The sequence below is a fragment of the Botryllus schlosseri genome, chromosome 2 (genome assembly GCF_051294905.1).
Source record: "Botryllus schlosseri isolate E-star chromosome 2, Bs_hap1, whole genome shotgun sequence".
Classification (NCBI taxonomy): Eukaryota; Metazoa; Chordata; class Ascidiacea; order Stolidobranchia; family Styelidae; genus Botryllus; species Botryllus schlosseri.
Genome location: NC_137237.1, coordinates 2,338,930 through 2,352,851, shown reverse-complemented (window position 1 = coordinate 2,352,851; position 13,922 = coordinate 2,338,930). Strand labels below are relative to the sequence as shown.

The window sequence follows — 13,922 nt, the reverse complement described above, 5'->3', positions numbered from 1 at the left end:
TTGATAAGGCAGTTAATTTCACATAAATATTCGCTAGAAAACCTGTAAACCAGCCTGGGGCTGGTTTAGACGAAAATTATTGCCGAAATCCCTATGGACAGGACTTAGGAGGGCCATGGTGCTACACCACAGACCCAGAAACCAGATGGGAACCATGTGACGTACCAAAATGTGAAGGTATGAATCGGTCATATCAAGCTTCGTTATTTAGTACCGCCTCAAGTCGACGTGTCTGATTGGTCATTGAGTGATTATTCATTCTCTTCCGTTCATATCGTAGCCACGGTTTTGTTCGTCATATTATTTTAAAAATAATCGTGCCAAGATATGGCGGAAACAAAATGAAAACTTCGCAAACACTTTATTTTATCAACATCTGAAAAATGGATATAAGCTAGTCTGATTCCACAGCGACTTGTTACTTTACTTTGCTCAATCCCGTACATTGCTATTGTTTCGTTATGTTGGATTGGAACATTTCAGATAATGCTATAACAACCACTATGCCACCTTCAAATTCTGCGACATCTTCTGTGAGCCCCACTGCAAATGTCCAGCATCCAATATCAACTTCACAAGCTGGTGAGTTTTGAGAGTATGAATTAAGTAAATTTCGACATGGTCACATAAATGGGATAGAAAATGGCACCTGTCTTTATGGCGTGTGCTGACATCAATGTATTAGAGACAACATCCTTTGATGTTAATGCAAACAAGTGTTCATTCATCACTGATTTAGAAGAGGTGTTGATAATATTGACCAGAATGTAGAATGTTGTGAAGCGTCCAGACCTATACAAACTACCCATTTGGTTAGCTATATAACTGATATATGAGTAGTTCTAGTTCGGTTTTCAGTACCATTTCTGTACCACCCTGTTGACCAGTCAAAATTAGCAATCTTGCTCTACTTCTGAATTATTCACTCAGCAAACATATGAAATTTTGCATCGTTGATTCAATAACTCATCTATTGACAGCAAGTCTGTTATCCCACCTCAGTTAGAATTTTGTTATTTATTGATGTATTTCGAACATGTTTAGCAACCTCTGAAAGTTGGATCGAAGCAAGAATGATGAATGCTACAACACAAGCTTCGGAAACAACGATTTCGAATTTCATCACTGTTACCACGGCCGCAAGTAAAAATTGAAGCAAATAATTGTGTGAAAATCAAATGTCTAGTTGCTAGCCAGTGATTACAGATGTACAAGCATACAAATATGCAATTGCATGTAGTCCCCAAGAAAAATCTCATTGTGCAGTCAGCAAAGACGTTTATATACTATGTTTGTGTGTCAGTCCTTATGTAACAAAGTCATTATTGATCTTTTCATGTCAAATATAGCTATGATACCGAGGGATTGATTGAAGTTTTGTTCCAATCGTAAAGACTTTGACGACTCTGCATCTTCTTTTTAATAGCCCTTGTTAAATGTGATAACATCAATTATATATTAATATTTCAAACGCATAATCGAACAACCATCCAATCTGTTCTGTTTCGTCTGCTCAAATAGTGTCAGTCTGGACCGATGTATAGACATTGAGATTTTAAAACTAATAAAATCTTGATACAAGTTTCATTTCAAGTGGGTTCAAATTGTCTTCAGGTGGCTGCAGGTATGATGAATTCCAAATTTCTGAGTTTTGTTATCGGATCGAGATCGGACAATGGGGAACCTACAGCTTTTATACCGCATCTTCACAGTGTGCTAGTGCTGGCTCAGTGGTTTCCGATATCGTTGACGCGTCACAGTTTAACAAGATCAAGGAACATATTAGAGAGGAAATACCAGCAACGTGGGACCACGTTTTTATGTGGACTGGACTTCGATTTGACCGAACTGTACGAGTGACCGCATACATATTTCAATGCAACAGACCTTCTATTTTGTGTTCTTTGCTGACCACCTCTGCTGTGATGTTACAGTTTGTGCGTTGGTAACTCCTACCGTCTGATTTCCAGACTTCTACAGTGACTTTATGCGGAAATAAAGGTGAGGCGTATGTGGAATGGTCACCGGAACATCCAAAAGAAACTAGAGGGAGGACAAACATTGTTCTCGTGGTTCACAAATCCACTGGAGCTTTATGGGAAGGAATGAGAGATTTTGCACCTTACACCGCAGTTCATGGATTCATTTGTCGGCGCCCGTTGTCGCCTGCAGTGGCTGGTTAGTTAAATTGTAATTTATGTAGTCGTGATGCGTTGCGCAAGTATGAATCATGCTTCGTAAATAGTCGGAAACTATTCCATGAGCTTCACACTGCAGTGAGGCCATAATTCCAATGCTTTTTGTATGACAGATGACAGATTATCTACAAAACAAAAAGCTCCTACAACTGCCTCATATGTACTTGAAGATACAACTGCCTCATATGTACTTGAGGAGGAAACTGGTTACATATCAGGTCAGCCAGGTCTTTCACTAATGCTAGGATAATAATAAAGAAGAGAGTGGCACCACATCACGTGGAATATATTATGGTACATCTTAATGTGGAACACAGTTTCTTCTCAACATGGGAACTTGGAAATTTCCTTGAAATTCTCTATCTCTCTCTCTCTCCTTTGAATGTAGTTGTAGATTTTTGACATATATTTTAAGGTACTTTGCTCAATCCAGTATGTCCGTATTGTTATGTGACTGCTTTTCCCGTTCTAATCATTGACTTTTAAGTCATACATATTGAATTGAAACATTTCAGATAGTGCTACAACAACCACCACCTCAGCACCATCAAATCATACTACATCTTCGGTAATCGCAACTGAAAATGTGCAGCATCCCACGTCGACTTCACAAGCTCGTGAGTTGCTGTTTTTCCATTATTTGATTTATCTTTGGAACATAAGAGGTACAGTTAGTACTTTATTTTCAAGGTACAATTCGTTTTTTCATTCATACATTATTTTTTATCATTTTCCAACGCCAGAAAATTACTATGCTTGGAAAAAACAGATTGGATTCATTGATCAAAAACCCAAAGTCAGCCAAAAATTCAGTATTTTAAACGAGTCCAACACATTGAGTTTGTTGAGGTCAAGATATTGAAAATTCTTTGATGTCAATTCAAACAAATATGTATTCGACACTGGTGTAGAATAGGTGCAGATAATTTTGATCCGAATATTGAGCATTGTGTATCTCGGTCAATTTTCACTTTAATTAATAAATATATAATGTCGCCGAGGTGGAATCAAAGTGGCTTATGTCTATTTTTGCAATTTTGAGCTCGATTTTTCAAACTTATGAAAAATGAAGTTTTTTTTATAATTTTCATTCGTAGGTGGATATATCTGGGCCATGTTTATGTTTGTCTCATTTTTCAAAGCTAATCATTGCCAAGATGAGGCCAAAATAAAATGGAAGCTTTACATATAGTTAATATTCTTTAAATGTGTAAAATGGAAGCAGGCTACTTTGATTTCACTTTACTGTATATAAGAAAAAATTTATGCAAGTTTATTCAGCATGTGGCTTAGAAATTCGAAAGTATTTGCAGATTTTAATGAATTTATTTTGACTTGTCCTTCATATTCCACTATATGTAACTGATCTATTTATTGATTATTTTAATTTCTATTATCTTTTTGGATCAAAAAATCTTAGAGTAGTCTCTTATTCGGGTTTTCCAAGATTGCTACAGCTTCTCTGACAACGGAGCAGGGTACAGAGGAAAAGTATCTGTAACCAAAAGTGGACTTCGTTGCCAGAATTGGAATTCTCAATTTCCTCACGACCACACAAGGTATCATTCATTATAGTTTTCTGGGATTGGAAAAGCGGTCAACTTCACATCACTTTGCTTTAGAACGACGGAAAATCTGCCCGAGAATGGTTTGGATGCGAATTATTGCAGAAATCCAGATGGAAAGGACTTTGACGGAGGAGTATGGTGCTACACCACAGACCCAGGAACTAGATGGGAACTGTGTGATGTGCCCAAATGTGAAGGTATGAATCTGCTGTTATGAACTTGGTTATTTTGCTCCGGTGCAAGTCGATGGGTCTGGTTCATCCTTGTGGTATTTGGAAACTCTCGAACTGGACATGAAATGGACCGTATGCGTAATTATCAACCAGACTACTACTGTATTTTTATAATTTGTTCCACATACGTCGGATACTCACCAACATCAAATAAGATCGTCCCCGTGCATGCTACATCACTCTACTAGTCTTATTCAATATTCATTCACATATATTGGATGTCAGTATATCGAATAACTTACCATCTGAACCAAGTAATTTACCTTCTTGTGAGTTCAGAGCAACATATCTGACTAATTCTCTACTCGCGAGCTAAATTCTATTTGTAATGAGCTTCTTTTATTCATTCAATTTTTAAATTTCTATTATGCTATGTGCTTTTCTTTTTTTCTTTGTACATCGTCTGTAGTAAGATGATCCTGGCCTGGGTGGCTCGGTTTTGATGACTATACATATCTAGCATCCTGTCTACAGCATGTTAATCTGTATATCACATTGTCCCTAGTTGTATTTTTGTCGTATATGTCATTAATTTGGACGGAGGACAAATAGATATTCCCTCTCTCTATATTTGCCATTCTTTTCCAGAATGTTACGATCCTTTCGACTCTACATCTTATAGAGGTAATGTGTCCATTACAATAACTGGCAGTCCATGTTTCGGTTGGTCATCCCAATTACCTCGTGAGCACACAAGGTCAGAACTTTCTGTTAGTAAAATATTGTGTACCTGCATTGACGGAGAATGTTTTGCAGGACACCTGAAAACTATCCAAATTCTGGATTAGTCGGAAGCTATTGTAGGAATCCGGAGGGCCGTGGAAGGCCTTGGTGTTACACTGCAGGACCTAATGAATGGGAATACTGTTATGTTGGTTCCTGTCCGGGTGTGTTTTAAAATGTTATTGTTGCGTTCCTACACTCCCGCAAAAATCTTCTCAATGTCGAATTTCCGTCATCTAAATCACTGATATTTTCTCCGATCACTATTGTCAAAGTCAATGAGGCAAGATCGAGCTATGTTCTCAGACTACATACTCTGAAATAGTACTTTATGACGGTGAAACTCTTTCTGCCTAATAATCAATTACACAGAAAAAAAAATTTACGATGGTGTGTTTCACTTCATTTATATTGATATTATATTTTCATTTTCCAACCTGTGATTCCCTTTTCGAACTGTGTTCACTTACCACAGTACTATCAGTTAATCAGTGAACAGCTCATATATGGTCATGGTCACAGGAGAAACCATGTAGCTGTAATTTTCAATGAACTTGACTCTAGGAAGATTTTGTACGTAATTTTAATTTTAATTTCAAAGTTTTGTTAAGCTCACAGTTTTTTCAGGGTTTATATACCGTATACTGAACCACAGTTATGCATCTCTGAATCAAGTTCATGCATCACATAATTTGGAATATTTATTATTATTATCATGGTGCTGCATATGTTGTTCACGCAATGATACCCATGCTCTTTTGTATATTTAAAGCCAATTGCTACAATGCAATCGATGCTGGAGCCACGTACCGAGGCCCAATTCGCAGAACTGAATCAGGACTGGATTGTCAGGATTGGTCGTCACAGACCCCTCACGAGCACGAGCGGTAAGATGAAATATCTTGTTGAGTTTCAAGCTGACTTGGACAACTAAATTATTCCGATTGTGTAATTGGACTGATCAGGGCAAAATGCCGGTAGTTTAATTCGGATCTAATTTTTGAAATGTTTGTATGCTCTAATTTTAATTCTAGTCTATTTTCTGGTTTTCCTGAAAATGATACAGAATTCAGTAATTCGAATTCTAACCTAATTTGGAAGTAATATGTGTAGCTACAATTCTAATTCGAATCTAATTCGGAAAAGCGTTTCATACTATGATTTCAAGTGTGACTTGCATAATATCACAGGACTTTAGACAACTATCCGCAAGGTGGACTTCTGTATAACTTTTGTCGGAATCCTGATGGATCGGATCGGCCATGGTGCTACACAACAGATCCCGAAATACGATGGCAGTACTGCAATGTTAAGAAATGTGAAGGTGCGTGTCATACATCTTGTTGAATAGTCATATGTGGGCTGTACGGAGATGCTGAATGTTATCTGGAATGTATGAATTATGTCGCTGATTATGAATACAAATACTGCAATTTCTATAGATAATTCTGGATCTCTCCCTTCCCCGAATTCTTCAACAGCAAAGTCAACAATATCCGCTACTACAACTGCTGCTCAAGAAGGTAGGCATCCTAATGATGGAACAATTTTGAGAATAACGTATCTAGCTACATAATCGAATCGCTATGGCAGTGGTTCTCAGCCGGTGTGCCGCGGCACACCGGTGTGCTGTTTGGACTGTGCAGGGGAGCCACGAGAAAGCAAGGTCAATAGGTTTTTTAAAAGCATCGGCCGAACTGTGTCATATCCCCTATTTAGCGCCAGATTAAAATGGCCTTTGTTAGTCATCACCTTCTGAAATCTTGTATTGAGGGTACTCACCTAAACCCACCACTTGTAAAAGAGCGAAAATTATTCCGTAAATCGACATAAATGTACAATTGTGAGAGAATGGTATATTCCTAGCATCGCTTCATATCGTATAAATTATTGAAGTCATCGGTTCTACCAATAAGCACGGTCACGTGGGCTGAGAGAGGGGAACAAAATTAATATTAATACATACAAGTCCCAATATTATTGACCAAATCGTTCATAGACTTTGAAAATTCGTCGTGCTCCCGGAGAGGCCGTGACTCGAACACAAATAAATGCGTAATAAGCCAGTACAAGGCGTTTGCCGTTGTTTCGGCTCGTTCGTGATTCGTATGTGTAAAGATTTGTGAATGGGCATTGCAGGAGATCCCTGTTATCGTCCAACCATGAAATGTATATCTCATAACCGAGAGACATCCTGTCCTAGAGTAATTTGTCTCTAGTATAAAACTCCTGATTCGAGAGAATCAGTAGACTCATTTGCTAAAGCTACTGTTATCAACGTCTGAAATATATTCGTATGTCTTATGTAATATTGGCGTCGTAAGAAGATCTCACCAGGATACAGGATTAAGTAGTCAGCCAGCTAAACCTATGATACTTTGGTTAGCTATACTTCTCCCAGGAACAATATCACATATTGTTGCAGCACTAGCCCGTAGGATATAGGGGTCTGGGGGTTCACACTCGGAATTGTGTTGGACATCCTGTAGGCATTCAGGACCAACATTTGGGGACCTGACGGGCTCAGTTTCGGTCTTTCGTAGTGCTTTGGTGTCATGAAGTATTTGGCCCTTTCAAAGGGTGCCGTGAGGTCACAAAGGTTGAGAACCACCGTGCTAAGAATAGTGTTAACAAATCTTGTGAGTACCAAACCTGATCCCACATGTTCATGATGATATATATTGCCGAAATTTGTGATATACAAGTCATCAATAGCATATTCATATTGACATAAACCCAAATATTTTCGCCAGGGGTAATCGTCAGCAACTAGTAGAGAATGGAGAAGAACATTGTACATCAACAATCTTGTCTTGCGGGATTTTTTTTATCATATTCCTTCATAGTTTGGGCTACAACAACATTGTTAATATGCAATATTCTTTTCAATTCTCTACTAGTTGCTGACTATTAGGCTACCCCTGACGAGTGTCAGCCGAAAATATTCGGGTTTACATCAATATGAATGTATTATTCAATTGTATACTGAAGTACTGTGCCTTCAATATGCTCTTCAAATTTGTGATAATAAGAATTTGATCACCATGGTGTAATTCATTTTCAAACTGTTTCAGAAAATTGTAGAGACGAGGAATTTCAAATCGATGGATTTTGCTACTGGTTAAAAATCACCTGGTGGGGAACACAAGATTATCCGACCGCCACCTCATCCTGTTCTGAAACCGGTTCAGTTGTTGCCGATATATTCAATGAGGAACTATACAACCAACTCGTCAGTGAAATTCGAGCTCAAACACCTGAGAACTGGGATGAGGTCTTTATGTGGACCGGCCTGCAATTTGACCCTAATGTAAGGTTTGAGAAATCATTTCAGGTAAACATTGAGTCTTTTTGCTATTCATATGTGAATTTTGATTGCTTCAATGCTGAGTCCTGAGTGGTTCGGTTTCGAATCGAGAAATTTGAGTGTCTCTCACTACGACGTCACTTCAGTAGGACTGCCATGGAAAGCTCAAATATGCATCTTTTATGTGACCACAAATAATGTAATCCGACTCCAACTAATTTGGTATTTTTTTGACCATACCTATTTCATTCCACTTTGTAACACTGCTGTGGGTTGATCTCGACTTCACATATATGCCATTTCCACTAACATGTGTAGCTTTGCACAATAAATTTCGCATGCTGCAATACACTCAATCAAGGTTTAAGACCTTCCACGTTAAAAAATAGTATAGAAACAATAATTCTCATTGATAAACTAACTTTTGGCTGCAAGAAACGTATAATTTCATTGCTCGAAAAAAATCACCTCATTACTAGACTCGAATCATTACAAATACTACTCAATTCAGAATTTAATACTCGAATAGTTGTACTCAGCCCTAGTCGTGAATTTGTGTCAAATTTGTGAAAAGTTTTATTTTTTGGGTTTGCGATGGATCCAGGGTTGCAGTAGAACTAATCATAGTCATATTCAATCATCTACTTAGAAGAGTCGAAAATGGGCTGACAATAATATTTGCATAACTAATCAACACTGGTTAGCTTATTGTTTATTTTGTAACTCAACGTAATTTGTTGGGGAGAACTAAATGTATGTTTCTGTTCTGTGATGCAGATATAGAAAAAATAGGCTGAATATCTGTTATATCACATATGTGGCAGAGGATCGAGTGCGTCTGACATAGTAACTCACACAGTCTAATGGGGAGATATTGAATATATACAGATGATCAACGTGTTTATCATTGATACTTGAGTAGAGATAAAAGTAATGTCATAATTTTGTACACAATTACAAGTGGAAGTAGCTGTTTTCAATAAGTAAAAAGTAAGTCTTCTAGGCTTACTTTACCTGTTACGTAGAAGTACTTCTTTACTGACCACCTTTGAATATGAATCACTAAACAGTGAAAGGAAATATATCTTTTTTAATGCTTACGATGCCGAAATAGTTGTGACGTCAGAACAGCAAATACTGTTGTATGTTCTACGCCTCTCCTTAACAATTTATGGTATATTCATGTTGAAATAAACCCGAATATTTTCGGATGACACTTCTCGTGGTTAATTGTGAGCAACTAGTAGAGAATTGGAAAGAACATTGTATAATATCTGGTTTATTTCATTATGAATGTATTGTTCAATTTTATATTGAAGTTCTGTACCTCCAGGAAGCTTTTCAAATACCTCTTCTTTAGATCATCATGGTTTTATTATCTTTTCAGAATTCAACAGTCTCGTTAAGCACCGGCGAAGAATTGACATTTTCCGATTGGTCACCGTATCATCCATTCTTGGGTTCAGACAGAAGTAATATTGTGGTGGTTGTTCACAAAAAGCCCGGAAATGAACAGGACGGAATGAGGAGTGTTCCTCCCTCTTTCAAAACCCATGGATTCATTTGTCAACGAAGCTTACATCTTGCTGATGAAACCACTACTGCTGCACCAACTGAATCGACAACCATTCAATCATCAAAAGGTATGTCCTATAACAACTGATCATGATCATCATGTGTCCTATTGAGGGTTGCATTAACTTGAGTTATTTTCTTTAAAATGGAGGTATTTTCTTAAAAATGGAAAATGACTTGATTTGACTTGAGTCAATTTCTGTATTGACTCGACTTGTACCTGAGTCATTCTGTATGACTTGACTAAGTGATATGGCTCGAGACATTCTATAAGACTTGATTCAAGTCTCGTGTATCAGGACCGAAAATTTTCAAATAGGCCCAGAACTGTCTTTTATCTGTTTGAATAAGCATGGTCAGAGTGAGAAAAATGAGTATATTATAAATGCGAGGCCCACAGAAGTGAGTTCAATTTGACGCGGATTCGGTAGTGAACAGTGAAGACAATGATTTAGATTTGGACTCGAGTCTCAACACTGCAAATCGGACTTGACTCGATGGTAAATTGAAAATAACTGAACTTGACTTGAGTCAAAATTAGAAACATTTGATTGACCTTGTTACTTGGTTACATCCCTGGTGCAATTTGAGTCGTGTTCCTATTTTTATCATGTGGCTATGTAGATTATTGGATTAGACTTCTAAAAATCTCGTGTATAGGATCACATGATATACATTAGGTAATCCAACTGAAAACGCGACTTTGATTACAAATTTCTGCATATAACAGCAGTGATCGTAAACAATGCATATAATAACTTGCAGAATGATACATCAATTCGACAACGACGGATCTGTAGATCCTACATCAAACGCAGTCAACAAGTCAACCACGCCAAAGACATAAACTACTACTGTAGTTTTGCCTGAGTCACAGCAAGAATTCCTAACAAATTATTATTTTTAGGATTTTGTAAAGCTGTTCAGGTATTTTGTAGCACTGAAATGCAGGGTTGTAATGACTCGAGTCATGACTCGACTCGAGTCAGACTCGAGTCACGATTTTTTTATGACTCGACTTGACTCGAGTCATTTTCTTGAAATGGGAAAATGACTCGACTCTACTCGAGTCAATATTTGGATTGACTCGACTTGTACTCGAGTCATTACGCATGACTCGAGCCAAGTCATTGACTCGGCTTATTTTATATGACTTGAAGATGAAGAAATTTGCAAATCATAATGGCTAGATCAACGCATCCGACGAATTCTGCCGACATCGCTATTTGTCACCACTGCTTTCGTTGCACTTGTCTGATATATCAGATATGCCGCCGTAAAAACAACAGAAAATGATACATAGTAGCAATGCATTGTACAAAATCGTCCAGTGATGAAGAGGTAATAGATCCTCCGCAATTAAAGTACTCAAGACTTTTCAATTATACAAGCAAACAATTGAATCAAAGTTCAATTAGAGCCAATGAAATGACTCAGATGGTGAAGAGACTGATAAGCTCATGTGTAGATTTGAAGGCGATGATTCTTTGCATTTTTGGGCGACTAGAAAGAATGAGTATTCAATGCTCTTCAGTGTGGTTCAAAAATGCTTGTCAATTCCTGCTTCTAGTGCACTAGTGGAACGTGTATTCAGTAGATGTGGATTCATTCTACGGCCATGCCGCTTTAACATATTTGAGGATCTCCTTTCCACATTAGTATTTTTGAGGTGTAACTCATTGATTTGATCTGCTGTCTGTGAAAACATACAATGCCCTTCGTCCATTTGACGTTTTGTTAGGTATGTGCATTGTGCACGTGAGTAATAATGAATGGCTAATGTTGTGTGATGTTTGTACAATATGGCTGTTCTAAACCAACTTCTTTTTTATTTTACTGGGTGGTTACATGATAAAATTGTTATGTTGCATAAAAGGAACACTGAATCTGGCTTAATTTGAAAAAAGTGGAATCAATGATCTGAGAGGAGAATATTCTGGATTTGAAAATAAATGGAGTATTTTAGTGAGAAATTCTTTCATATAATATAATTACATAGTAGTAAGCCGACTATTTTTTCATATCCAAAACATTCTACTCTAATAACTTCACTTTTTCTAGTTGGAATTGAGTCAAATTTGCTATGAATCATATTTTTACACAATGTAACAATATCATGAGATAGCCGGTAAAATTCGAAAATCTCTATTTGTAATTAGTCTAAAATTTTCTTTCATAGCATTGCTTTCTACTGGTTGGAATTGAGCCAAATTTGATTTTTAGGCAATCTAGCAATTTTAAGAAGTAGCCAGAAAATTTGAAAAAATGTTTTTGAACAGCCCCATTGTACAATTATTTCTCCAATGCTGTAACTGCGATGTAGTCGGTAATGCAATTGGGAAAACCTTTAGTATAATCAAAAGGTATCTGTTCTGTTGTCACTGCACAATACACATAGTTGCATGCACGCTTTTACAGCATGCTGGCCTGTTGTAAATACCTCTACATAAACATGCATCTATTGATTCTCTATAAACTAGTATCTTGACGGGAATTTGTTGGTTCTCTATCAGATAGTATGTAGACGTGAATTCGTTGGTTCTCTATCAGCTATTCGTGAGCTATCGTCGATGTGTTCATAATAAAAACTGAATGCTTGTATTGGTGATGTATCAGACTGACAAGAGAGATATTTGATTTTCAGTTCTAAGATTAGTAAAGTTATCTTTAGCATCGGTAAATGAGGCCAGGACCTGTCCGTTATCTGCCTAAATAAACACGTGCCAAGACTCTGATAGGGACAAAATGAGCATGTTTCGCAAACAGGGAATTCGATATCACCCAAGCAGGATTGAAAACATGAGTTGAACATGACTTCAATACTGTGACTTGGACTCGACTCGAGTCATAACACCATGACTCGGACTTGACCCTTTAAACGGTGACTTGGACTCGGACTCGAGTCTGTGATGAATTGAAAATGACTCGACTCGACTCGAGTCAAAACCACAAAAGTATGATTGACTCGTGACTCGGAACCATGTGACTTGGTTACAACCCTGCTGAAATGTAATGACATGAATAGATTTCTATTTTTTGGCTCCAAAAGAAATCCGTCTATAAATTGTAACCCGGTGTAATTCATTTAGATTGCTACAGCTTTGCAGATGCGGGTGCTGGATATCGTGGGAAGCTCGCTACGACAAGGAGTGGACGTAACTGTCAAAATTGGAACTCTCAATATCCTCATGAGCATTCTCGGTAATCAAACGCTTACTTTTTGCATGCAGAACTACCAGTTCATATCCGTTTAGAGACTAAGATGCGATTAAATATAGGTAGGGAGGAGTCGAAACGACTTGGAGTAGTCTTTTAATCAAGGATCCACCTTGACCAATTACATGTAAATAAGAGGCATGTACTGTAGATTGAATGTAATGATTAACATAACTATCTCACAACTGCAACACTTGAATGTTATATTCATATTGAAATGAACCCGACTATTTTTAGCTGACACTTGTCAGGGGTAATCGTCAGCAACTAGTAGAGAATTGGAAAGAACATTGTATCTCAACGATCGTATCACAAAATATGACGTTACCAACATGAAATTTCTGATAAGAGAGCGTTCAATTTACTATTTTTAGATGGTACACAAACTCCTTTTGTTGACACAGCCTTGGCTGGTGTATATTGATAAGATTTGACTCCAAGCCACACAAATGAAAATGTGAACAGCCCACTCCGACGACGCGAAATCTTTCGGCTCCATAATAATTATTGGCGCAGGCGAGATTATCCAACAGATGCTTGCCAATGGCAGAATTGAAGGTCTTAGATTGCTCCGCATCAAGCTTGAGGGGATGAGTCAAGGGTGAGCTTTTCACCGAGCGTGAGCGTCATATTTTGTGATAGGATTGGTGATATAAAATGTTCTTTCGAATTCTCTACTAGTTGCTGACGATTACCCCTGACAAGTGTCAGCTGAAAATATTTGGGTTCATTTCAAAATGAATATACTATTCAATGTTATATTGAAGTTCTGTACCTCCAAGAAGATCTTTAACTTCAACAATGTTGCAAATTAATAGAAAATAAGTCAGCTACATTCTTATAGGTCTCCAGACCGATACACAGAATCCGGTTTGGACGCAAACTTCTGCCGTAATCCAGATGGTGAAGACAGCCCTTGGTGTTATACTACAGACCCGTCCACGAGATGGGAATACTGTGATATGGATGTGTGTGCAAGTGCAGGTACAAATAATTTCTAATGTGATGTAGAACCGGCGTTAAATTCCTTGTGGTCGCATAAAAGGTACATATTCGAACTTTCCATATCATTCAAAATAGGATCACTCGATTATGCCCAACC

The 13,922-nt window shown here is 37.6% G+C and overlaps 1 protein-coding gene and 1 long non-coding RNA gene across 11 annotated transcripts in view; one reads left to right on the top strand and one right to left on the bottom strand.

Moving 5' to 3' along the window:
- The window catches only part of LOC145432992 (uncharacterized), a 365,973-nt gene that overhangs the window by 245,646 nt on the left and 106,405 nt on the right, over window positions 1–13,922 (bottom strand). The gene's annotated exons all lie outside the window — the stretch shown is intronic.
- The window catches only part of LOC145432971 (uncharacterized), a 77,364-nt gene that overhangs the window by 32,903 nt on the left and 30,539 nt on the right, over window positions 1–13,922 (top strand). For 6 of the 10 annotated variants that reach the window (XM_080309818.1, XM_080309812.1, XM_080309813.1 and 3 more), the window contains 18 exons: window positions 38–177; window positions 484–582; window positions 1,045–1,143; window positions 1,615–1,850; window positions 1,971–2,178; window positions 2,312–2,416; window positions 2,714–2,815; window positions 3,646–3,757; window positions 3,821–3,963; window positions 4,588–4,696; window positions 4,756–4,886; window positions 5,495–5,609; window positions 5,913–6,046; window positions 6,165–6,245; window positions 7,797–8,032; window positions 9,417–9,672; window positions 12,694–12,805; window positions 13,665–13,804. In XM_080309818.1, coding sequence (XP_080165944.1) covers window positions 38–177; window positions 484–582; window positions 1,045–1,143; window positions 1,615–1,850; window positions 1,971–2,178; window positions 2,312–2,416; window positions 2,714–2,815; window positions 3,646–3,757; window positions 3,821–3,963; window positions 4,588–4,696; window positions 4,756–4,886; window positions 5,495–5,609; window positions 5,913–6,046; window positions 6,165–6,245; window positions 7,797–8,032; window positions 9,417–9,672; window positions 12,694–12,805; window positions 13,665–13,804 — 2,558 coding nt within the window. The remainder of the gene's footprint in view (window positions 1–37; window positions 178–483; window positions 583–1,044; window positions 1,144–1,614; window positions 1,851–1,970; window positions 2,179–2,311; window positions 2,417–2,713; window positions 2,816–3,645; window positions 3,758–3,820; window positions 3,964–4,587; window positions 4,697–4,755; window positions 4,887–5,494; window positions 5,610–5,912; window positions 6,047–6,164; window positions 6,246–7,796; window positions 8,033–9,416; window positions 9,673–12,693; window positions 12,806–13,664; window positions 13,805–13,922) is intronic. The other 4 variants (XM_080309814.1, XM_080309817.1, XM_080309819.1 and 1 more) reach the window with 4 other exon arrangements.